General features: G+C 34.8%; 1 protein-coding gene across 3 annotated transcripts in view; it reads right to left on the bottom strand.

Annotated features, from left to right (window-relative positions):
• The window catches only part of LOC106770907 (cleavage stimulation factor subunit 77), a 46,256-nt gene that overhangs the window by 5,112 nt on the left and 17,223 nt on the right, over positions 1-23,921 (bottom strand). Inside the window, exons 16-22 of one of the 3 annotated variants that reach the window (XM_014656757.2) lie at positions 16,291-16,387; positions 10,833-10,892; positions 6,596-6,742; positions 5,047-5,113; positions 4,876-4,971; positions 4,221-4,313; positions 3,408-3,659 (exon numbers count right to left, since the gene is read on the bottom strand). In XM_014656757.2, the coding sequence (XP_014512243.1) occupies positions 3,408-3,659; positions 4,221-4,313; positions 4,876-4,971; positions 5,047-5,113; positions 6,596-6,742; positions 10,833-10,892; positions 16,291-16,387 (812 nt within the window). The remainder of the gene's footprint in view (positions 1-3,407; positions 3,660-4,220; positions 4,314-4,875; positions 4,972-5,046; positions 5,114-6,595; positions 6,743-10,832; positions 10,893-16,290; positions 16,388-23,921) is intronic. The other 2 variants (XM_014656765.2, XM_014656773.2) reach the window with 2 other exon arrangements.

Raw genomic sequence — 23,921 nt, 5'->3', positions numbered from 1 at the left:
AAGGCTGTTGGTTGTCGATGGGTATATGCAATTAAAGTCGGACCTAATGGTGACATTGATAGGCTCAAAGCCCGGCTGGTTGCAAAAGGGTACACTCAGGTTTATGGTCTTGATTATTGTGACACCTTTTCTCCTGTAGCTAAGATGACTACCATTCGCTTGTTCTTCGCCATGGCAGCCATTCGTCATTGGCCACTTCATCNGTTGGANATCAAAAATGCTTTTCTCCATGGTGATCTTGAGGAAGAAGTTTATATGGAGCAACCTCCTGGGTTTGTTGCTCAGGGGGAGTCTGGTATAGTTTGTAAATTGAANCGATCCNTATATGGGCTCAANCAATCTCNACGTGCTTGGTTTGGAAAGTTTAGCTCAATTGTTCAAAAATTTGGGTTAAAACGTAGTGAAGCAGATCATTCAGTCTTTTATTATCATTCATCCCTCGGGAAATGTGTTTACTTGATAGTTTATGTTGATGATATAGTCATTACAGGAAATGATACTGCTGGAATATCTCAATTGAAGGAGTACTTGTGTAGACATTTCCAAACTAAGGATCTTGGGAGCCTCAGATACTTCCTAGGCATTGAAGTAGCTCAGTCAAAAGATGGAGTTGTAATCTCCCAAAGGAAGTATGCTCTGGATATCTTACAAGAAACAGGCATGATTGATTGTAGACCGGTTGATAGTCCTATGGATCCAAATCAAAAATTAACAGCAGAAGAAGGTGAGTTATTCTCCGACCCGAAGAGATATAGGAGGCTAGTGGGAAAACTAATCTACCTCACTATTACAAGGCCAGATCTATCTTTTGCAGTTGGAGTGGTTAGTCAGTTCATGCAAGCTCCGTGTGTTGATCATTGGAATGCTATCATTCGAATTCTAAGGTATGTGAAAAAGGCTCCCGGGCAAGGGCTGTTATATGAAGACAAAGGAAACCTTCAGGTATCAGGATATTGTGATGCTGATTGGGCAGGTTCTCCTATTGATAGACAATCTACTACAGGATATTGTGTTTTCCTTGGAGGAAACATTATCTCATGGAAAAGTAAAAAACAAAATGTAGTGGCTCGATCTACAGGTACTATTATTGGTTTTTGCTAGGTGTATAGCACAAAGGTTGGATTGAATATAATTGATTGGTACAAAGCTTGCTTGGTGGCTAATGACTATATCTAGATCCTGGCCTTGATTACTTGGTGCATCTTGATATGTTCAAGGGAAATGTTTACATTAGGAGAAATAAAAGGGACAAACAGTTATAACTGTCTCTGGGTAGGTTTTGTGGTCTCAAACTTTTATAAAGTCTGTGTAGGTGGTTGTTTTAGCAGTTTTTTTATTATTTTTGTAAATTCTGAAAAGAATAGGAGGAGTGGAAAGTCTAGTTCTCTCGAATAACCAGAAGTTGTATGTGTTTGGTTTCTCCACATTGGAGGAAACATGGTGTACTGTTCGAAAAAAGATCTGCAGTTTCTAAAACTTATTTCGTTATAGGCCAAAGCCCCTACCGAAGGCCATAGTGGTTATTTTGACACCTTTAAGCACATAGATGGGGTCTTTTATTGGAAGGGAATGAAGAGGGACATTAAGGAATGGGTTGAACAGTGTGAGGTGTGTCAGAAGAACAAATTTGAAACCCCCGCTCCAGCAGGCTTGTTACAGCCTTTACATATTATTCCTAGACAGGTCTGGTCTGACATTTCTATGGATTTCATTAACGGCCAACCTAGAGTCCAAGGGAAAGACAAATCTGGTGGTGGTAGATCAGTTAACCAAATATGCCCATTTTCTCACCCTGGCTCACCCTTTCACAATAAGAGACATAGCACATTTGTTCGTCAGAGAAATTGTGAAGCTCCATGAGTTTCCCTCTACCATTGTATCCAACAAAGACAACATTTTCCTTAGTAATTTTTGGACAGAGTTGGCTGACACAAAACACAAATTCAGCACAGTCTACCATCCCCAATCAGATAGCCAAACAAAGGTAGTGAAACGCTGACTCGAAACCTATTTATGTTGCATGACAGGCTCACAACCTAGGAAATGGTCACAATGGTTACCTTGGGCAAAATTCTGGTTTAACATTAAATAAAGTGCTTCTACACAAATGTCCGCTTTTAAATCTCTCTATGGCCATGACCCTCCTATGTTGTTAAAGGGTACTACAATTCCATCCAAGGTACATAATGTGAATCAGTTACAATAGGAAAGGGATGATATGTTGCGGGAATTAAATGCCAATTTATGCAAAGCTCAAGACCAGAATCTACAGCAAACTAATAAACATTGGAGGGCCGCGGAATTTTAAATTGGCAAGTGGGTATACCTTAAATTACAACCCTATCGTTGGCAATCCTTAGCTCACCGCCCAAACGAGAAACTCAGGCCCAGATTCTATGGTCCTTATGCTGTCCAAGAACACATAGGGGCTGTCGCCTATAAACCTGATCTCCCTACTCACAGCTGTATCCATCCAGTCTTCCATGTTCCCCTTCTCAAGAGAGTTGTGTAGCCTACCACTCTAGTACAACCTCTCCTATCTGCTTTGATTGAAGATCTCATGTTAAAAGTCTATCCCGAGGCATTGTTGGATGTTCTCACTTCTTCCACAGCAATATAGAAGTTTTAATGAAATGGCAGCATCTTCCATCCATTGAAAACAGCTGGGAAGATGCTACTGCAATAAGGAGTTTCCTACTTTTCATCTTGAGGACAAGGTGAGACTTCATGAAGGGGGTATTGATAGGTTCAAGGGAAATGTTTATATTAGAAGAAATAAAAGGGACAAATAGACGATTATAACTGTCTGTGGGGGTAGATTTTGTTGTCTCAAACTGTCTGTGTAGGCGATTGTTTTAGCAGTTTTTTCATTGTTTTTGTAAATTCTGAAAAGAATAGGAGTGGAGAGTCTGGTTCTCTTGAATAACCAGAAGTTGAATGTGTTTGGTTTCTCCACATTGGAGGAAACATGGTCTACTGTTGGAATAAAGATCTACAGTTTCTAAAGCTTATTTCGTTATAGGTCTAACTACCTATCACATCTATTGTTTGCAATGGTTTTCATCTATTGTTGACTACTTTACCAACTAGACATTAAGAATGCCTTCTCACATGGAGAATTGCAACAAGAGGTTTACATCGAACAACCTCCAAGTTTCACCATCTTTGACTAATCTCACCTTGTATATGGCTTTTGACACTTTCTATATGGACTCAAATAGTGTTAAGCCTTCATAGTACATGTTCCAATATTAAGAGTAAGGTTATTCCATATTGCAGAGATGTACGAATAGTCCCACCGCATGGCTCAAATACACACAACTCTAAATAAGTATATTGCACACATATAAATTAAAATGAACAAACAAAAATGTATGTATAAGATCCTAAATAGATGATGCACATACTGTCTGACTCCTTCCTTTTCCCATATTGTCTATTACTTCCCGGTTTCAAAGACACACCACTTGGAACAGGGTGAGACTTGCTTGAACCAGAAAGTTCACTGGTAGCAGGAGCATAACCTCCTGGCAACTGTGATGGAATCCCCACTTTCCCAGTTTGCACTTGTGTTGAAATCCCTGTTTTTGCACTTTGTCCTGTTGGTAGATCACTTTGCAAGCAAATTGATAGCACAATATCCACATTTGGTGTTGGGCCTGGAAAATTTAAAACTATTTTTCAACTGCATTCAAATACAAATAATAAGGAAACAAGGTAGTTGTGGGGGTATGCCCAGAAAAATAGGTTCGTATATAATTTTTTTCCTTAACCAAACAATTAGCTTCCACCATTCTGTAATCCATCAAAACTATATTATTTTATGAACACCCTTTTGAAAAACCAAGAGAATTCATGGAACATTCATCAAAGCTTATCAAATAAAATCCAGCAGGAAAAACTTCAGTGGCAGTTTCAGTAGATAGCACTATGTATTGACAATCTAAGAATGAAATGGTCCATGGTTGCAGAAACGCCAGAAATGCATTGCTTAAACTCTGTAATACAATATTCTTAGGGAAATAGACAATATGGATGAAAGAAGAAATAAATTAAAGAACCAAAGAAAAAAAAAATAGGAGCATTAACATAAACTACCTCTTCATATTGGCTAGTCAAGTAAAACTCACCCTAGTTGGCTTTTCACCAAATGATGAAAGATTGCATATCAAATTTCCGGAAATACATACAGTAAAATGGATAAGAGATTTGTAAAGTACCTTCAACGGCTGGTAGATTTGCCAAAAATGCTACCAAGGCAGGTGGTGTAGCTTTCAGAATTTCATCAAATGCATTAGTTCCTGCACCTGCACCTGCATCAGTCCAGGTGTGGTGTAGTACCATATAGGAAAATTAACTAGCTACCTTTTACCACATTGTTAAGTGAGGAAAATGAAATAATATTGAATTAAAAAAAATAAAAGAATAAAAAGACAGGAAAGAATACTTTGAGGATTTGTCATTTCATTTCTCCATTGTCATATAGGACATATGTCATTTGACATTCTTAAGTCTGTTTTTCATTTACTTTCGAAAGAGCTTGTTGAGTTATTCAAGTGTAATGCATGTTAGTTTCATCATGCCATATTCTCCTTTTAATATTCTCTTTATTTGCTTCATTATGATATGTGACCATTTCCAACAAATTCTAGCGCATCTAGTACTAAATGGTCTGTCTCTTTATTTTGTAAATTGGTATAAATACATACCATGTGGTCTGTGCTAGACAAACAACATTTAAATAACGCTTTCTATATCTCTATTCATATATAAATCAGTATGTGTGGGTGGGAATAAACCCACATCATTCCTGTAATTTTATAAAATGTTTATTACTAAAAAGTAATCAAATTTTAAATAGGATGGGTTACGTACCAGGTGTATGCTTCGGATCATAGATCACCATCTTTGAAGTATCGGGATAAACGATCTTCGGTGATGTAGTTGAAATGTTTGTCATAGATGTCTTATCTGCACTACCATTTCAGCATTCACCATATAGTAATATGTAAAAATTAAACGTTTGAATGAATATAATGTCAGTACCTATAAGAATCGTTCCATTAGCCAAAATACACTTCTCTACTTTCTTATTGATATTTTTGGTAAGCCACTGAAGAGATAGAAATGAAAATTGAATCACTGAATAGAACACAAAAACAGAACAATTCAAGAGAGGCAGGCTAATTTTGGCAAACTAGTAAAGGAAAATGGTATAGATTAGGGATTTGATGACGACTAATACTATCATCACATTAAAATCTAATTATTTGCAATCCATATACGACTGGGCAAGCCAATGAAGTTGTATCCTTGGATGAATTGTAACTCAATTGTGATTTCCCATCACAATACAAATTACAAAATTTAGCTTTTCATTAATTTTTCTTTAACCATTTCACATAAAAGAAATTGAAGAGTTATAGATGCATAAAATATGAAAATAAATTGGAGTATGACTAAATACTTAATATCCCGATGTTCTACTTTTATTCATTCGTCTAAGGTAAGAGGTTGACAATTTCACTCACTAACTCTGAATACTACACAACACGATTTCACTTTGTTTTCAGTTCTCTAATATAGAAGCTTCACACAATCATTCATGCATGATTCAGTTTTGTAAGACATATAATAAGTTCTTTTGTCAATACCTAATTTAACATTATCATTACTCAACATCATTTATGTGATAACTGAGTTACCTTTCAATATTTTAACCCTACAATTAACAATTCAAGATTTTAAATATTGACTTAGTGATTCATGATTTGATGTCCTTGATGATCATGCCCATAGGGATAAAGTCCAACAGGTCGGTTCAATTCGAAAGGATCAAAGCACTTTCATTAAAATGACTTAGTGATTCATTATTTGACTTACTAGATGATATGCAAATTGTTAATATAGAGATAGAGTCCAACAGGTTGGTTCGATTTGAAAGGATCAAAGCACTGTCATTAAAATACGTAGGTCGATCAATTTCCTTAGTTAACAATTTGCATCATCATAGACTGGTCCTGGTTTCATAATATTGGCATATCCCACATTGACCACCAATATGACCAAAATAATGTGTATAGGGTTAAACCCTCACCTCATGAGCTAGCTTTCGGAATTTTGCAATATGGCGAGAGAAGCCTAGTATCAGAACCCATTAAAAGCTAGTATCTTATAGATAATATTCCCTTTAATTATATTAAACTCATTAGGCATTTGAACACAAACATCCCTTATTCAAATGCTTTAGTTCAAAATTCGCATTTGTATCTCAATACTTAATACTTAATAATTCCTCCAGACCATTTACTAATAGGCACAACCAAAGGTAAAAAGGCACAGCCAGTGGCAAGTTCTAAATAAAACTTTATCAGCGATTCTTGATGCATTATTCTTCTGTGTAAAGGTTGAACTTCCACGCAGTATATGGTAGGCCTAGGTATTGTCTACCCTTAAAGCTTAAAAGGTGTTTGAGTGATGAGCCATATTAGATATAAAACCATTTGAGCCTTCACCCAATGACTTAAGCCTATTGGAGAGTTAGTGCTTGACCACAAGCATACTATCTATCTCAAAATATACAATTGAGTTGTACCTCTTGCCGAGCTAAATGATCAAGATCATTAGAAGAGCACGGCCACAAATCCATGAAACTGTACCGTGATACAATGTCTTGTAGAGAACTCTCTAATGCTGTTCCATCTTCAGCTCCAGAAAGTGCTTCTTTCCTTCTTTGCTCAACCTACATAATTTGACAAAGATAAATCATAAATTACAGGCTGATTACAGCCCTTCCATGTTTAATCCATTCTACAGTCATAAGCAACTACAAAAGTATACTCATTAGAATTTTTTAGAAATGGTACATATCATGGACATGATTTTAAAAGCATTTTCTTGCCACACTCAAGAACTTATTTCTAGAAATGTTATAGAACCAAAGTCTATATTGTTACACATTGGCAAAAAATTTTGTTAGTCCAAGTCATACAGCATTGATTAGGAAAACATAAAAAAGAAAAAAAAAAAAAAAAAAAAAAAAAAAAAAAGCTACTAAATGGTCTCTGGCCCTTTGCTGCAGTCCCAATGCAACACCTAACAGTGGGATGTTTGACCAAAAGCCTGTTCGGTTAATGCCTGCTAATTGTCAATCCATTAATAAAGGTAACAAAGTCTGCATTTCGTTCAAGGTTATTCTTTTAAATGATTAGGGCCTACAAGGTAGCAACAACTGGATAATCCTAATTGTTAGATGTAACGGGTTTAGGCCCACATTTTGATATTTTTCTATTTAAAAATACATAACCTATGTTCTCAATACACATTAGGGAATTATCCTATGTTTCTCCTTCTTTTATTTCAACATGGTATCTAGAGTCATGTTCTCTCTTTGCCTATCCAATGAACCCACTCTTTGTCGATGTTAATTTTCTTTATTTCTCAGGAAAGTGTTTCTTTTATGACATTGTTTTTGTTTTCTTAACCATCAGTTCTCTCACCTCCTAGTCTGATCTCCCCACAGCACTACAGTCATCCATCACCATCATTGCCGCTGCAACTATCGTCTATGCCAATGCTAGCACTGGAGTTTGGACCGACGACACGATTCTGCTCGCCCTAGACAGGTGACTGCTGCGCCACAAGAATCAAGGAGATTGGAGATTTCACATGCCTCCGTGCTCCATTCAACTACTCGCTGTAGCCCATTCCTGTCGCTCTTGGTGGTACATTTGGCGGCCTCTCCAGCGACAACAACCACCATCAGACTCTCCAGCAACTACTTTTGTTCTCTACAGGTACTTACAACCTCTTTTATTGCTGCTATTTCATTTGAGCCTTCAGAACAAATTCCTCTCTTTAACAAAATTTCTCAAATGGTATGAGGATGTTAGACCTCTGGTTCCACTACTTTTGTTGCACACACAAATACATATTTTGTTGGCTTCACTCATTCCAACTCTCTTGGTCCTTGCATTCTGGACTTAGATATCACTAATCACATTATTGATAATAAATCATTTTTCTCTTCTCTATCCACTTGGATTATTTGCCTTCCATTACCATGGCCAATGGGTATGTGGTCTCTCCACATGTTGGTATTGTTCCCCTTCTTCCTTCTTTATCACTTGATAATGTTATTTATGTCCCTCAGTCTCCCTTTAACTTATTATCCCTTAGTCATCTCATGCGTTCCCTTGATTGTGTTATCTCCTTTACCAAAGTTTCTCTTTGTTTACCGGACCAGAGTTCGAGTCGAATAATTAGCACAGGATGAGTCTCATGGTCTTTATCATATTCGAACATCTATATATGTTGGTTCGGTAATGGATTCTCCCTCTCTAATTCATGTTCAGTTGGGTCATCCTAGGCTTGCCAAGATGCAACAGCTTGTTCCAAATTTGCTTTAAGTTATCAAGATGTCAATTAAGAAAACACAATCGCACTTCTTTCCCTAGAAGTGTCTCACAATGCTTTTTGTCTCCTTTTACCTTAATTCTAACATCTGTGAACCACGTCATGTTCAGTTTAATTTAGGGTCTCAGTATTTTGTCACATTTATTGATAATTATTCAAGATGTACTTGATTGCCTTTGAAGAAGAGTCGTTCTGAGTTGTTTTCTAAATTTCAAAAATTTTACAATGAAATTAAAAATCAATTTAGCATTTCTATTTGAACTCTTAGATACTAAGTTGTGTGTTTATATTAATTGGGCTCAGCCCATCTTGTATTTAGGGTTTTAGCCCATATCTCACATTATAAATAAACTACCCTATGTGTATGCAAAGACACACAAGGGAGATTTCTCCTCATCTTTTCCACTATTTCATATGAACTTTGTGAAGTGATAATGCCTTTGAGTATTTTTCACATTCTTTTCAAAATTTTATGGCTTCTCATAACATTCTTCATCAAATCTCATGTGCTTATACATCTTGTTAGAATGAAATCAGCTATTACAGATTTATAGGGAATTAGGCGTTTCCTAATCTAGAAAATTAGGATGATTGATTCCCAATTATTAGGTATATTTATTATAATTGATTTTGTATTATGCTATAAATACATGTTGTGTGGTCTGCATTGGACACACAATTCACTCAAAACATATAATATTCTATATGGTATCAAAGTCGAGTTCTCTAAGTTTCTTCCACCACTATCTTTGCCACCCGCCCCCGCTGGCAGCCGTAAAAATTGTCTTCTAACACTTGTGTCTGAGTACCTCAGTTCTACTCTCCTAATTGTAGTTCTCTGCATCGCCTTTCTCATTGTCGTCCACTTCCTCTGTCCATCGTCTTGTAAGGTTAGGTTTGCTTGCACCCAATTATATATTGTTAATTAACTCTATCTCTAGTCGATGTGAGACTTCCAACACTCTTTGTAAAGGTATATGCTCTACCCGTAATTCATCTCCTCATTACACTGCTTTGAGTTATCATAAATTATTTCCATCATTTTATAGTTACCTTTTTTTATATTTCTACTGTGTCTATTCAAAAATCTATAGATGATGCCTTAGCCCATCCTGGTTGGTGTTACACCATGCTTGAAGAAATCAGTGCTCTTGAGAATAGTGGAACTTTGGAGCTCGTCCCATTATGGTTTGAGAGATATGTTGTTGGTTGTAAGTCGGTCTTTGATATCAAAGTTGGTTCTGATGGTTGATCTTCTCAAGGCTCAACTTGTAGCCAAAGGTGTCACACAAATTTTTGGTTTGTATTTTGTTGATACTTATTCTTCAGTGGCAACGATAGCTTTTGTTCGCTTATTTATAGCTATGGTTGTTCCTCAACAAAGACCTCTTTACCAATTGGATGTCAAAATTGCTTCTCTTAATGGATATTTGCAAGAAGAAATTCATATAGAGCAACCTCTAGGTTTTGTTGCTCATGGGAGTCTTTTGAATTGGTATGTTGTCTCCGCAAATCTTTATATGCTTTGAAATAGTCTCGTATTGGTTGGTTTGGAAAATTTAGTAGTGATTTATATATATTTTAAATTTTTTTATACAAAGTAAACTCTTACCAGTTTACGATTCAAGTTTACGATCTAAGTTTATGAACCTTTCACGAGTTTACTAAGCTCTCGAGTTTGACAACCTTGGTTATATCTCAAAGGAAGTATGCATTGGATATTTTCGAGGAGACCAAGTCAATGAACTCAAAATCTTTTGACACACCCATAGATCCCAATACCAAACTCCTACCAAGGGGAGCATGTCTCAAATCTTGAGAAGTACAGAATATTAGTTGGAAAACGATTTGTTGTGGCAAGATCTAGTGCAGAAGCAAAATATAGAGTTATGACATCAGACACTTGTATACTTGTTTGACTTAAACAATCATTTAAATAAATACAATTTGGAGATGTCACTCAAATAACACTCGTATGCAACAATGAAGTTACTCTTCATATTAGCACTAACCTTGTCTTTCATGACAAGACCAAACACATTGAGATTGATTGTTATTTTTTTCAAGAAACGATTTTATTTGAAGACATAGAGACTAAGTTTGTTAACTCAAGTGACTGGTTAGCAAAATAGTTTCATTGATATTTATAGACTTAGAATTGATTATATTTGTAACAAGCTTAGTACATACGATTTATATGTACTAGTTGGAGAGGGATTGTTAGATATAACAAGCTTAGGCCCATCCTTTTATATTTTTCTATTTATAAATGCATAACCCTAACTTGTTAATACACATTAGGGATTTATTCTATGTTTCTCTTTCTTTTATTTCAACACTAATCATGCACATGACACACTCAAGAAACAACTTATGATTGCATGGAGAATAGTGTATAATAACATATTTGAAGAAACCTTCAGCATGCTTGCAAGATCCCCATATGTTTGCTCAAACTGAGTGAACTTTTTCCAGACCTACAATAAGAATAATTACATATAAATGAAAAACCAGTAAACAATAATCTCTTGAATTCTTCTATTGAATGAGTATATATAAGCAAAATTAACATAGAACCAAACATGTGGAATAATATCAGAAAAAAATTATGCATTTCAATATAAAAATGTACTTCACTATTCATTGGTTTTCTACTTAGCCCATCTTTGGGTTTTACCTCAGATTTTGTTTGAATCTTAAAAATATATCTTAACCGTGGATAATAAGATTAATTGGGTGATTCTATATCTATATGTTGAATATCTCATATCGACTAAAGATAACACAAATATATAAGTGGATGAAAATACAATAATAACAAACAGATTTTGTAAAATTGAGTTAAACTCAAAGTTCATTTTCTAAGATTATGTTATTAGCCTAGAATAGGGTAACTAAATAATTTTTAATTGTGTCCTCAATATTTTATAATTATGTTTTCTCCCTTGCAAATGCAATAGCTCTCTCTCTTCCTTAACATGGTATCCTATCCTATCTGTTGAAATATGAGTGCCAATATTGGACATTTACCATACAATAAATATAGATTGATTGAATAATAAATATACATTGGTTGTAAGAAATCCCTAAAATTAAAGGATTTGGACCGGGAGTTTATTTTGTAGATTTGCTCCTGATTTAGTCTTTATTAAGGACATTTATTTCCTTTTATCTAGATATTCATTTCCTTCATTTTAGGAGATTTATTTCCTTTAATTAGGATTTTGTTTTTCCATTAAATACCAATGTATTGTTTCCTTCTAAAATCAAGAAAAGTAATTCCACAATTTTTGCTTGTTGCCTACACATTTGTTCAGATACTACCAAAACTCTAGGTTTTTCCTAGAGCTTTGGCCACTGTTTTTACCTTACGGCCATCACTGCCATTTTATCTTGAAGTTGAAGCAACCTTAACTGCTGCAATTCATCCTAACAGCCACTATTGTTGTTTTTCTCTTCTTTGTAAAATCAAGCATTAGACAGCCTGTTGCTGATTTGCATCTACGAGTCTAATCCAAAATCAACAAAAAGCAGATTCCAGATTTTCACAAAAAGACTAGTGAACTGGAAGGCATTAGAGCTTCATACATTTCTCAAATGATCATAACTTGTGTGAACCTATCCAAGGGAAAGGGGTGCCTTTCTCATATCCTTGAAAAGCGTCCAAGGAGAATCCAACTTTTCCTTCATGGGATGAAAAAGATTCCATGATCATGACCAGGTTGTGGGATTCCATAGAGCCCAACATCTAGGGATGGCAAAAAAATATACGGGGCACGGGTATCTGCGGCGGGTAGTTACTATCCACGAATATTTACTACCCGTAAGTAACGGGTAACGGGTATTTTAATACCCGCTTCTAAACGGGTCGGGTACGGGTAGTATACTACTCGACCCGCGGGTATCCGTTACCCGCAAAAAATAAATAAAAAAAGTAATTTATATATGTTTTAATTAAACTTTATCAAAAATAAAATAAATTTATATTTTATTAGATTAAAATTAATTAAAATTAAATTTTAATTTATATTTAATTTAATTTATATTATATCATATATATATTTTTTGTAATTTTATTTAAATTTTATTTTAAAAAATATAAAATATATTTTTTTTGTTTTTTGCGGATATCCGCATGTACCCGCAGATACTCACGGATTTTTAAAATACCCGCGGATATTTTTTAAACGGATACTCGGCGGGTAACGGGTCGGATGGTGGGTACATTTTTATCCGGCAGGTCGGGTTACGGATACGTACCCGACCCGACCCGTTGCCATCCCTACCAACATCAGTGACACATGTATGTTTCTTAAAACAGTGACAGATATATGGATTTAATCAATCACATGTATTCTAAGGCAATGATGTTAAATAAAGAACCAAACGGGTAATGTCAAAGATAAAATAGATTGTTAATTATTTAGTTTAGAAGATTTATTTTATTTAAAAAAGAGGGTTAAATATGTTTTTAGTCCCTATACTTTGAGACGATTTTGGTTTTAGTTCATTTTCAAACTAAGGTACAATTTAGTCCTTCAACTTTAGAAAACTCTGGTTTTAGTCCTTTTTACCAAATTTTTTTAACTTTATTTGTTGTTTCAAGCACGTTTCATTATAGCATTTGGATTGTTTACACTGTTTGACACAATTTTGCTTCAATGTTAACTGAGAAACGTGTTTGAAACAACAAATAAAGTTAAAAAAATTTGATAAAAATGACTAAAATCGAAGTTTTCTAAAGTTTGAGGGCTAAATTGTACCTTAGTTTGAAAATTGACTAAAACCAAAATCGCTCCAAAGTATAGGGACTAAAAACGTATTTAACCCTAAAAAAGATTATGATGAAAGATAAAATGGTTTATTTCAAAGCTTTATTTGAAGATTTTCTAACAAATAAAAGGGTTTAGTAATTATTTTAAAAGATTTATTTTATATAAATATTTTCTAAAAATTAAAAGGTTTAGTAATATTTTAAAGATTTACTTTATTTAAATGATTTTCTAAGAAATAAGATTTCTGTGAATAATATTTTAATTAAAAAAACTTGTTGGGAAGCTCATTTACTGTGAATAAAGGCAAATATCAAAAACTTGTTGGAAGGCAAAAATTAAAAACTTTTTGGGAAGCTCATTTACTTAACTCACACTACACCGAACATAGCCTATGGTGTGGTTGACGACAGGGAGTTCATGCATGATCCAAAGACATTTAGTTATAAATAAAATCTTTCAATATTTGAAGACAAGTCTAGAAGGGGATTATTTACCATATTATGTGCATTTGGGCTTAGCCCAAATTTTCCTTAATTATTCTTCATTATAAATATATTACCCTATATGTATTTTCTACAAAAAGAAAATTACTCCTATATCTATTTTCACTAACCTCAACAAGTGGCATATGACAAACCTGGTCCTTTTTTGTGATAATAAGTCAGCTATTTGAATTGCTCACAATCAAGCTCAGTATGAAAGGACCAAATACAGAGATAGACCGAAACTTTATAAAAGAGAAACTAGATAGTGGCCATATCACTACTTCCTACATCCCATCTGGACTTCAGCTAGCAAATTTGTTTACAGAAGGTCTTTCCACTGAGCAGTTTCGTGATCTCACATGCAAGCTGGGAATCATAGATATCCATTCACCAGCTTGAGGAGGAATGTTTGTACAAAGGGTATTAAATGCATTACTAGAAGTTGGTAGAATATTAAATGTATTACTAGAAGCTAATTGAAGTTGTTAGAAGACCTAGAGATCTCTTTGTAATTATTACTTTAGGGTTAGAGTTCTCTAAATATAGACACTGATGCATTGTTTCAAATGAATCAATTTGAACAAAAATCTTCTTTCTTTCAAGTAAGGATAACCCTCTTCAAGAACTTCATAGAAAAGGATAGGGTATATGATTTTTTTTTTGTTGGATTAAACCTTGAATTTGATTAGAATAAGGTTCAAATTCTTGGAAAAAGGAAAAATACCATTTCCATTGTTCATGCAGAAGAAAGTAGGAGAAATATTATGCTTGAGATCCAACTTATTGATGCTTTGGTTGCTAAACCACAATTACTACAAGGAGGAAAGAGAGAAAATATCAATACTTAAGGAAAGGAAACAAAGATAACATATGGTTCACTTATTGTAAAAAACCAAAACACACAAAGGAGAAATGTTGGAAGTTGCATGGCAAATCTCCAAGAAAGAAATGGTGAACCATGAAGGGATGCAAAAACCTCAAGCTCACCTGGTCATACAATTGGAGAATGAAGAAAATTTAATAGCTAGAGGATTCAGTAATTAGGAGAGAAATAGACTTAAAGACTTACTGGGAACACTTGAGAAAGCCTCTAAATCGTGCTCTCTTAGTGTATCAGTAATGTCTCTTTTATGAGTCTCTCATATAGTGCCAACTCTTGCATTGTGGATTCAAGAGTTACAGATCATATGACATACTCGCCTCAACTCTTTCATTCTTATACCCCCCATCTCCAAGCAATAGGAAGATTATTGTTGCCAATGGCTCTTTAGTTACAGTTGCAGGATATGGAGATACCTATTTACCCTCCAAAGTCTTAAAAATGTTCTGCATGTAAAAACTTTTGACAAGTCTTATCTCCACAGAAAAACACTAACATAGGAACTCAATGGCTTTGCAATGTTTTGACCATCTTTGTGTGTTTTTCAGAAGAAGGACTGAGGGAGGAGGATTGGACTTGCCGAGGAAAGAAATGGACTCTACTACCTAGAACCATCTCAAGAATCCAAATCTGTCCGACCGATATCTCTACTCAGCATATCAAATAAAGACACTCTTTGGTTGTAGCATTGTCGCATAGGACATCAATCAATTTCTGTTTTAAAAATTATGTTTCCCATTTATTTGAAAATCTAGATACCTCAAAACTGCACTGTGAGGCTTGTGAATTAGCCAAACACACTGTCCTTTCCCATTGGCAATAATAGAAGTTCAAACCTTTCCAATTAATCCACAATGATATATATGGGTACTATCTACTATACCTAATATTTCTGGAGCACACTGTTAGTAATCTGTGCTGATGATTGCACTAGAGTTACTTGGATCTATTTGCTTAAACAAAAATCTGACATGAGCACTGTTATTCCCATCTTCCATTCGATTATTCAAAATCAATTTGGGGCCCAGAAAAAAGGATTTAGGTCTGACAATGCTAGGGATTATTTCAACCAAACTATGTTGCTTATTTTCAGTCCAAAGGGATTAATTCATGCCATTTCATGTGTCTATACTCCCCAACAGAACAGAGGGGCAGAGAGGAAAAATAGGCACCTGTTTAACACTACCCAAGCACTTCTCTTTCAAGGAAAAGTTCCAAAAAGTTATTGCGGAGAATCTGTCCTCACTGCTGCATATTTGATAAATAGACTTCCCTCACATATACTAGAGAACACAAGTCCTCTTGAAACGGTAAAATTTATTTCCCTCATTTAAGATCTCAAATGACCTCATTCCTAAAATATTTGGGTACTCAACTTTTGTACATATCCATAACCAAAATAGAAACAAACTTGATCTGTGGACTGTTAGATGTGTCTTTCTTGGTTATTCAACTTGTATCCATCATATGCTGCATTCTTAGAAATATTATTAAAGGGAAAAGAAATACAAATGTGTGGGAAGCCAAAGAAAACCCACTAAGAGAAACAAAAGTGCAGAATATAGTGGTATCATATACATATTTATTTTAATATACTGTTCCCTAATGAGCTAAAATCTAGTATCATGTACCTGATTTAAGCAGAAACATAACCTACATGTTATTAACTAAGCTTCTAGTAAGGTTCCAACAAATCTTTTTTTCAAAGAACTAGAGAATAGGAAGCAAGGCCTACCTCAACTGACTCTTCTGGTGGAAGTGAACTTAACGCCCTCTCAAATAAAGCTCGTATATTTTGGTCATCATTCATTCGTATCAAGAAATCAGCATATCTGATATATAGTGAAAATAGTCAATATTCTTTTTGGTACGAATGGAATTATCGTTAATAAAAATGAGGATGTCACACCCATATACAACTTAGATGGATAAAATGGAGGAAGGCATTGGAGTTATTTGGGTCACAAACTACCTAAGGTTTATAGTACAGCTATACATCTAGTATAATATGATAGTAAAAAGTGGAATTAAACAGATAAGATGAGAGTAGCAAAAATGAGAATAATAAGAAATGTGTTGCCACCCAAGAAAGGACAAGATACAAAATGATAATACACAGGATTGGTTACCACCAAATGAGGAAAAATAACAAAAAATCAAGATAGGTAGTTTAGATGCATGAGAAGAAAGACACCTAGATTTAGTTTTGGCCAGCTGAAGAAATTGAAGAATATGACATTTACATTTTCAAACCTAACACTGATACATTCCCTTACATTTCACTATCACATCTATTCAATCTACATGCCAACAACAATCTACTTAGTGCTTTTAACTTTTATCTCCTTGTCATTATTCTTATCTTTATTTACATCTTTATATTAATCTCTTATATTTATCTTTATTCTATATCATTGCCTTTTATCTCTCAATTTTATCTTTCACTTTTATAATTTATTTCTCTTTTACAAATTATTTTATTTTTATCTCTTATTGTTTATTTTATCTTTTTATCACTTATAGTTTATTCTATCTTAATTTCTATATTCATCTCTTGTGGTTTATTTCATCTTTCTATCATCCATGGTTTATTCTATACTAATTTTTACTTTAATCAATTACCTTTTATTATAAATTTATCTCTTTATCTTTTAGTATTTATTTTAATTTTAATTGAAATAGAAACAAATATTTATATTTCAAACTTAAATTAATCACCAAACATTCATTTACAGAAGTACTGTGCTTGACCTTACGCAATTTTGTCACGCACTAATGGAATAAAGGTCAAAACATTGGTTAGAGGCTAGGGACACATGGCAAAGAATCCACAACAATTAGTCACCAGGATAAGCAGAATGAGGTGTAGGAAGAGTGTTTATTTGTGTAGAATGAGAGCGGGTATGTGTGTGGCATTTTCATGGCTAATATCAACATACACTATTTTTAGCCAATGTATATTACAACTATTTTGCCGATCTCGTCAGGTTATTTATCCAACATCATTGGTCAAGATTACATTTTTGGCCAACCTTTTAACCCTAATCATCTGAAAAGCTCTCCTACGTTGATCACAAAAATTCTATTCAAACATGGAAATTTCTCCAATTGACACAAACTAAAATCCTAAGCGACATCGTACAAATAATAACAATAATGACCTTAAATGAAAATTGAAAAAATACCTAGAAATATTGACAACAAAAATAGTTGTTAGAAGTCCCACATCAACTAGAAATAAGACCAATTCATAGTATATAAGTGGGTGCAAACCTAACCCCACAAACCGGTCTATATTTAATATCTATCCTAACACTCCCCCTCAAGCTAGGACATTTCAATTGTATATACCAAGTTTGGAGTAAAGAAATTCAATCTAAGGACCCCTTAAGAGTTTTGTTAACACATCTGCAAGTTAATTATTGGATTCAAAAAGCACAGTACAAATTTCCTCGGACAACAATATTTTTCCCAAATACAACGATACTAAAGTTTTGTGTTTACTCCTCTCATGAAACACCGGATTGGAAGCAATGTGGAGAGCAGCTTGGTTATCACCGTTAAAAAATTGACTTTAAACCTAAATCAACCTCACAAAATTAACTTGTAATGTAAGGTTTACGCTCACTTATAAATTGTAAGTTGCCCTTATTTCTAACCAATGTGGGATCTCCAACAATCACAATACATCTTCACTTATTGGATCCCACGAAATTTTAATTTTTGAAGATATTGTTAGACCCATACAAGTTCACAAGTAAGAGACATCATTCACCTATATTCAGCTACACTAGATCAAACTACCACATTTTGTTTCTTGCTTTTCCGAGAAATAATGTTTCCTCCAATGACAATGAAATACCTTGTAATGGAACTTCTATCAATGAGATCTTGCCTACTCAGCATCATAGAGAGAGGTTCACCTTGATTTTCCATTAATCTTGTATTTGGATTCATAGGACTATCTACTGGTCAACAATCATTCATGCTTATTTTCTCAAAGCACAATGCTTTTCATTGTTTGAACCACTTCAATACTCAGAAAGTATTTAAGACTTCCAAGATTTTTGGTCTAAAAGCGATTACATAAATGTTCTTTTACTAGTGAGATTTTAGTATCATCACTTCCTAGAATAAGTATGTCATCAACATACACATTTGAGTAAACACAATTTTCGGGCAAGGTATGACAATAAAAAACTATATGATTTGTCTCCCTACATCTCATCCCAAAAGTTTGAACAATATGATGGAACTCATATCTAAAACACACACAGAATATACTTCTTTATTGAATAAAGACTATTTTCGTGCTAATGTGATAGGGAAATTAGCCAAGAACACAATTGTAGGATTCCAGTAGACAACAATGTGGCATTCCAAAATACCTCTCTCGGACCTTAGCAAAAGACCCAAAACAACATACAAAAAATCCCCCCTCCAAGCCCCAAATAGACCTATATATGTCTAGAACTATATATGTTTGTTATAGTTATAAGAACTGATACCCAAAACATGTATTGAATATACTTCTTTATTGAACAAAGAATACTTTTGTGCCAATGTGCTAGGGAAATTAGCCAAGAATACAATTGTATATTGAACAAAGAATATGTTGTAATTTGAGATAATATCTTTAGAATCTTCCTAATTAGAGGAAATAGATACATAATCTTTTATTTTATTTTATTTTTTCTAGATTTCCTAGTTTCCCTATTTCCCTTTTTAGGAGAAGTAGATTATTACAAATAGAAGGTATCAGAATGTATTTTTTATGATTTGAATAATAAATCAGTGTTATTTTCCATTTGGTATCAAAGCTTGTCTTATCTACTTCCGCTGTCTTTGCTGTCTGCCAGCGGCAGGCAGCCATGGCCGTCGACGGCCACCTAAAAATCTCTTCTTTAACATTTGTTTTTAATGGGTTCCAATTGCCCTAGTCAAGTTCTGTCTTAGAATTCTGACCTTTTTTTTCCAGTATCACCAAATAAGAATTTATTTGAGTATGATCAGAGTGGATTAGACATTTAATGGGTGGTCCGATAGCGGCCCAATAACAGGTGGAACAACATGCCCAACAACAACAGATATCGCTAGGATAAGCTCTAACCATGGCTCTGATACCATGTTAGAAGTGAGTTTTAAGCCTAACTCAACCCCACTTTCTAATAAATCAGTGTTATTTTCCATTGAATACTTTTGTGCCAATGTGCTAGGGAAATTTGCCAAGAATACAATTGTTGGATTCCAACACACACCAATGTGCCATTCCAAGACACCTCTCTCAGCCCTTCCAAAACCCCCGAAACAACATTTCTCAAAATGACACCAATGTGCCATTTTGGCTTAATCCAATCAAGATTTCAAAAGGATTCTTCAACATGGTTGGTTGAAACCTTCGTATCACTGCCACCTTAAATGCCTCCCACATGGGATTCAGATTGCATGTCTCCCACAACTGAAACAAATTTAGTGCTTTTCCCTCCAGATCCACCATCACAGCCTACATTTTGTCATTGTGAGAGAAACCTCCTTCAATCTGAAATACCACTCCAACTGTCGACCCATAGGCTTCATCACCTGAAAAAACTGGAGAGTCCAGCTTTCTCCAACACGACTGGCATGACACAAAGTCAGTGACATCCTTATTTTTTTTTTTTTATGTACGACCCTCCCTGGTGGAAGATTCATCCCAATTTCCCCTCTACCAGACTGTTTTTCCACAACCATCACTAAGACAAGTAGCAACTCCTTCAAATGTTAGAAGCAATCATGATTTTCATTCTTAGCTCTATCACAATCTTACACCCGTTCTTGGATTATCTTTTCTAACCCATCCATCTTGCTTCCATTCTTGTATTCACCATACCTTGATTTCACCCCTTCATAGCACCAAGATCCCAACTCTAAATATTAGTTTACCATGATAAAACAATTTGTCCATCTTCCATTCATACCCTAAGGTGAGCCTTGGAATCTAACATTAGATCTTGTATTAAAGATGTTAGCTCGGAATCCTATTGAACTTCCTCTTTCCAAGTTTCCCACTCATCAGTTTGGAAATTGGATAGAGCCAAAAAAAAATACCCTTTCCTGGACAATGAGTCTGCCACTGTATTTTCCCTTCCTGGTCTGTAGTGAATCTCCAAATCAAATCCAATTAACTTAGAGGCCTATTTAAATTGCTCCTTTTTAATAATCTTTGGTCATTGAGAAACCGTAGACTTTTTTGGTCTATAACCACGATGAAATGGCTCCCCATGAAATAATGCTTCCACTTATGTATAGCATGGACCACAGCCATCAGTTCCCTGTCATAAACTGATTTATTTTAACCCCTATCTGACATAGCTTGGCTCCAAAAAGCTAACGGTTTGCCCTCCTATACCAAAACAGTTCCCAAACTTTTGCTAGATGCATCGATTTCAATGGTGAAAGGTTTGAAATTAAGACACAGCCCCTTTTAATTCCTCAAATGCTTGTTGAGTCTCTTCATTCCAATCAAACCTATCTTAGTTAATAATTGGGTCAAAGGTTTAGCAATCCTCCCATATCCTTGCAAAAACCTTCAATAATACCCTATTAAACTCAAAAATCCTTTCAAGGCAGAGACATCCTTGGTAACAGGCCAACTCCTCATAGCCTCAACTTTTTTTGAAAATGATATGGCCCAGATCTTCCTTTAAAATGGTGACTGCATAAGGCTTGTAGCTAGCCGTAGTTCTAGCAACAGTAAAAGATCCTCCTTTAAAATTAACAGATCTTATCTTCCACCATCTGGGCTTTAAGCTTCAGATCAACAAGCGTACTAGGTTCATATAATTTGACCTCTGCCTTAATTTCCTCCTTCAACCCATTCAAAAAGATTTCCACCAAGTATTTCTGTTCAAAGGTGAAAATCTAGATAAAGAGTAGTCACCACGTAGCACTGGACCAGTCACTAGAGTCCGTTGTTCTAAGTTTATAAGATAGGGAGGAAATGGTCCAAGTGAAGGAAGAAAAATTTGAATTATTCAAAGATGATGGAACTAAAGGCATAGGCAAGACCCATTGGACATAGTTAACATCTTGTGTGGAAGGAGAGGAAAGCAATTTCTTCAAAAAAACTAAAACTTGCACCATTTAATATCTACTAGTATTAAGTTAATAAAATCAACACCCTTTTCCAGGATGACAATATCCTAAAAGGACAAATTTGATAGCTCAGGCAGAAATTTTATGGAAACTTAAAGATACATGATGCAGAAAACACACAATCAAAGACTCGAGCAAAAATGTGAAACAAAGGTTCATGTGAAAACAAGGTGGAATATGGAACTTTATTGGCCAAAGAAGAAGAAGGCATTCTATTAATCAGATAACAAGCAGTAAAAATGGCATCAGCTAAGTGATCAACAGGTACAATGGCACCAAGTAGTAACATACAAACAATTTCAGCCAAGTGTCTATACTTTCTTTCTGATATACTATTTTGCTGAGGTGTATGAGGACAGATGGACTATGGTAAAATGTCATTTGAGGTTAAAAGAGTGGAAAAAGATGAAGAAAAGTATTCTTTGGCATTATCACTCCTTAAGACAGAGTAGCATCTTGATTCAATTCCTTTTGGAAAAAAAGACTCATCAGAAGCACCTAACTCAACTATCCATGGACTTTGACATTCAAAAGATTGAGATATGCAAGCTTTTGACAAAGTAGTGAAAGGTTGTGCCTGGCTGTCAGAGTTAAAACCAAGATATTCTTGATAATCTTCATTAGAAAAAAATGTGGCTCAACCTTATTACATATATATATATATATATATATATATAGAGAGAGAGAGAGAGAGAGAGAGAGAGACATACACACATTGATTGGACATTTTCGGAAACAAGCAAAGTCTATTCTAGGAAACAAATCCTTCAGACTGCGGAATTGATATGCTAGTAATAAAACTAAGATACAACCAATGTACAAAATGAAAACTAATAGGAATAAAATCTAAAACTTCCTAAAATATCTTGAAATTACAGAAAAAATCACCAACAATCAGAATTACAACAATCTACACTCCACAGTCAATGCCAATTATAAGAGAACAAATAATGGTGAAGGAAGAGTATGGCAAAGAGAAATGCAGAGAGGAGCCTCTCAACAAAAGTTAAGACTAGAGAAACAATGGCCAAAACAAGGAAGAAGAGGTCTCGCAAGCGTCTAGCAATTGTTCCAGTGAGAAAGGCAGCAGCGAACAACAGATGCAGCAAAGGATAATGGTGGATGGAAATGAACACCAAAACTAGAAGAGTGGGATCAACTCTGTTAGGCTTCTTTAGTCAAGAAGTCTAACTATCACTCAAAACAGCACACACTCACTCACCAGATTTCTGGAAACAGAACTGTATTATTATTGCAATCAAAGAATACAAGAATAGGAGAGCACTCCCTCCTCCAAGGGTTTCCCCTTCACAAAGAACCAAAGCTCAATCTACAAAATTATCAAAAAGTACCCTGACGCAAGACCTTTCTGCCTTCTTATAAAGGCCCCCCTAACCAACTAACAATTAATTCCTAATCTATTTCCTTTTATTCTGCACACTTTATATCCTAACAAACTCATTCTGATTCCAACTTAAGACTGAAAATTTGAGAAAAATAACTTAAGAGATTGATTATCTCTCAACTGATTTTTGTTATTTATACAAGAAAATTACATTAGGAATATCGAGGTAATTAATGTTCATAAGTAAACAGCTCATAGGTACAGTTTCCAGTACAACTACTACATATATTTAATACCTATTCTAACACCACTAATTCACCTGGTAGATTAATTGGAGATGAATCCAATGCTGCCAGAGATAAAGAGTTGAGTCTACTTAAGATAGCAGAAAACCCAAAAGGAAGCAAAAAAATTACCCAGTTCCAAAGCAAAACCAAGGTTTTGACAAAAATTAAAAACTTAATAAATACTAACAAGACACCCTTTCTTGAGGAAAGGTGTTTAGGTCATGCCTCCATCACAATTGGAAATCATTTGCATTTTGAAAGGTTGTCGCAAAGCTTCTCTCACCACCGTGGACATTTGCACTCAATAGTGGTAGAATTTAAGTCACGAAGATATTAGCTCTCAAGGACTTGGGTATAATAACAACTTGTGTGGGATGCTCAATAGAGTATTTAAGTATTTGATACCCAACACATTGGAAATCATTTGCATTCTGAAAGGTTTTCGCAGGGCTTTTCTCACCACCTTGGACATTAGCACTCAATAGTGGTAGAATTTAAGTCGTGAAGATGTTAGCTCTCAAGGACTTGGGTATAGTAACAACTTGTATGGGATGCTCAATAGAGTATTTTAAGTATTTAATACCCTCCACCCTCCCTCCA

Source organism: Vigna radiata, chromosome 1 (genome assembly GCF_000741045.1).
Source record: "Vigna radiata var. radiata cultivar VC1973A chromosome 1, Vradiata_ver6, whole genome shotgun sequence".
NCBI classification, from domain to species: domain Eukaryota; kingdom Viridiplantae; phylum Streptophyta; class Magnoliopsida; order Fabales; family Fabaceae; genus Vigna; species Vigna radiata.
The sequence above is the reverse complement of the archived record's forward strand: the minus strand, read 5'-3'. Positions and strand labels throughout refer to the sequence as shown.